This window comes from Trypanosoma rangeli, assembly GCF_003719475.1.
Source record: "Trypanosoma rangeli strain AM80 chromosome Unknown Tra_15.4_contig_00526, whole genome shotgun sequence".
In the NCBI taxonomy this organism is placed as follows: domain Eukaryota; phylum Euglenozoa; class Kinetoplastea; order Trypanosomatida; family Trypanosomatidae; genus Trypanosoma; species Trypanosoma rangeli.
The window spans coordinates 7,338-9,720 of record NW_021706271.1 but is presented as its reverse complement, the minus strand read 5'-3'; the positions used below and the strand labels follow the sequence as shown (position 1 = coordinate 9,720).

Below are 2,383 nucleotides of genomic sequence, written 5' to 3'. Positions count from 1 at the left end.
CGTGTCGTTCCGTGGCAGTGCGAAGGATTTGAAGCATGGGAGCAATTCCGCGAGATGTGGCAATGACAACTTTATTTGTTGCCTTCAGAAGAGTCGTTACATGACTCTCCACGGGTTCTGCAGCCGTCGCCTCTACAGCATCGCCCTGCCGCAATGTAGCCAACCATGAGGAGCTGTTCTCGATGAGCCACGGGTTCAACACCACACCCACCACACCCGCATCGTCAGGCAACGTAAATGGGGTATACGCCTCCACGCGTTTGGTACTACCATGAGCCCGCAACGCCACTGCCTGTAGGGGAGCTAGTCCCGATACTTGAAGACTGCTTGGAAGGTCAAAGTAAAACCACAAAAAACCACTCTCGTCTTCCTCGACATTCCGCAACCTCAGCTGAGACCACTTGTCTCGTCGCAAACAAATAGGATCTTTTTCCACAACGTGCGCCGCGCGATCGCCCGCAATACGTCCAAAGACGACACATTCCAGCAGCGAGTTACCACCAAGACGATTCTTGCCGTGCACCCCGCCTGTCACCTCACCCGCTCCAAAGAGGCCAAGAACGGAACGGCGGCGACCAAAAAAGGAAGACTGTGATCCTTCCATCTGAATCTCTGCCGAGGGTGAGATGAGGCAGCCGCCCATTGTGTAGTGGATCGACGGCGTCACAAAGGCGACGTAGAAGGGACCCTGTGGGCCCACCACACACGGGTAGACATTCTTGCGGGTTTTTGGGCATTGACGGTTTGCCTTTGACAGCCGCTCGTATTCCTCCAGTGTCTGCCGCACGTTCTCCACAGGGCACTTGATGAGTGCTGCAAGATCCTCCAGCGTGTCCACTTTTTCAAAGAGACCAACTCGCTTCCAATAAAAAGCGTGGGCATTGACGCCAAACAGCTTTACCGCCGCATCATTGAGCACGCAGAAGGCAAACTTGCTGCCGTTGGAGCCTGGGTATTCGTCGCCCTGGTCAATGATCGCCTTGGAGACCACGGAGCGAAGTTCAAGCTCGTTAATAAACCGCTCACCTCTCTTATTTAGCAGGACGCCGCCCGACCCACGCAGCGCCTCTGGGCCCAGGTACTTCGTCGTATTGGCAGGGTCTTTTGGATCGATGAGGCCCGTCGGGTGAAGCTGCACCTTGTCCATGTCGACAAGCGTGGCGCCAAGGCGTCGTGCCAGCTTGACGCCGTCACCAGTGGCCCACGGTCCATTGGTCGTGGGGAAGCCAGACAGCTGCGGCGCAAACTCGCGGAGGAGGGAATTTGGGGTCTTGTCGTTTGAAAATCCACCGGTGGCAAGAATGACGGCATCCGCCAGGATCCTTGATTTTTCGCCGTCACTCTGCACAATTTCTACGCCGTAGACTTTGGTCTGCTTGACACCATCAGGGCGAATCTTGGATCTGTTCAGAAGCGCGGTGACGGTGGTATTTTCCATGATCGTCACGTGATCCGCGAGTTTCGTGCGAATGTGGTGCTCAAGCGTGCGCATGATGGTGAAGCCGATGGGCACGGGTGTCCCATCCGCCTTGTCAGGGGCGCGGTGCGTGCGCTTGCGGCTGTGCCCACCGAGCTGCGACAGCACCGTCAGGGGGATCCCCAGCGAGGAGAGCCAGCTAATGGCATCCCCGCTCTTGACGGAGAGGGTGCGCACCAGGCCCGGGTCGGTGGTGCCGCCGAGGGCGGATTTGTGTGTGTCACGTTCAAAGTACTTCCCGCCGTCATGGACATCCTGCAGCGCCTGCGCACGCGTGCCCCAGCCATTGATGCCGGACGTCGCCTTGGCGCTGTTGCCGCCAAGCTTCGACTCCTTCTCCAGCAGGATGACTTGGCCGCCGCAGGCGGCGGCCTCAATGGTGGCCGACAACCCGGCGAGGCCGCCACCCACGACGACGACGATGGGCTGCTGCGGCATTTCCACCATGTCGTGGAACACGTCGCGAGGGTGATTCTCGTTCGTTTCTTCGGTCATAAACTTGAAAGACACGGACGCCAGCAGGATGGCGGCGAGGAGAAAATAGGCTTTAAGGCGAATGGTTCTGCGGTTCAAACAATCTCCCCCACAGTTTCGGAGGAGAGGCGTTTTCTACTACTACAGTTATCTATTCAAGTGAGCTGCGTATCGCTACGGCTCAGATGCGTCCCGTGGACGCCGTGCTCCCAACAAAAGTGAGGGAAAAAGTGGAAATGCGACGCCAGACAGCTGGTGACAGAAGCGAGAGACTCTCTCTTATTCTTTCTCTCTCTTACACATACACACCGACGGCGGTGACGCTCCAGCGGTAATTATGTCCTTCTTCTCCCTTCTCCCTCAACGCCGCTCGCCTCGCGTTTCCAAGTGGACGTGCTGGATTTCATTACATACATGCGTGTATACAGTGGT

The 2,383-nt window shown here is 57.2% G+C and overlaps 2 protein-coding genes across 2 annotated transcripts in view; both read right to left on the bottom strand.

The window, feature by feature from the left end:
- TraAM80_09167 (NADH-dependent fumarate reductase-like protein) lies at positions 1–1,972 on the bottom strand (the record flags this gene model as incomplete). Its single annotated transcript, XM_029385867.1, has 1 exon — positions 1–1,972. A coding segment is annotated over one exon (1,972 nt), but the record flags the coding sequence as incomplete, so codon positions are not given.
- A 385-nt stretch (positions 1,973–2,357) lies between these two features.
- The window catches only part of TraAM80_09166 (putative NADH-dependent fumarate reductase), a gene marked incomplete at both ends in the record, with an annotated part of 1,671 nt that continues 1,645 nt past the window's right edge, over positions 2,358–2,383 (bottom strand). The window contains one exon of the mRNA XM_029385866.1: positions 2,358–2,383. This exon is cut by the window's right edge and continues 1,645 nt beyond it. Within this exon, the coding sequence (XP_029234290.1) occupies positions 2,358–2,383 (26 nt within the window).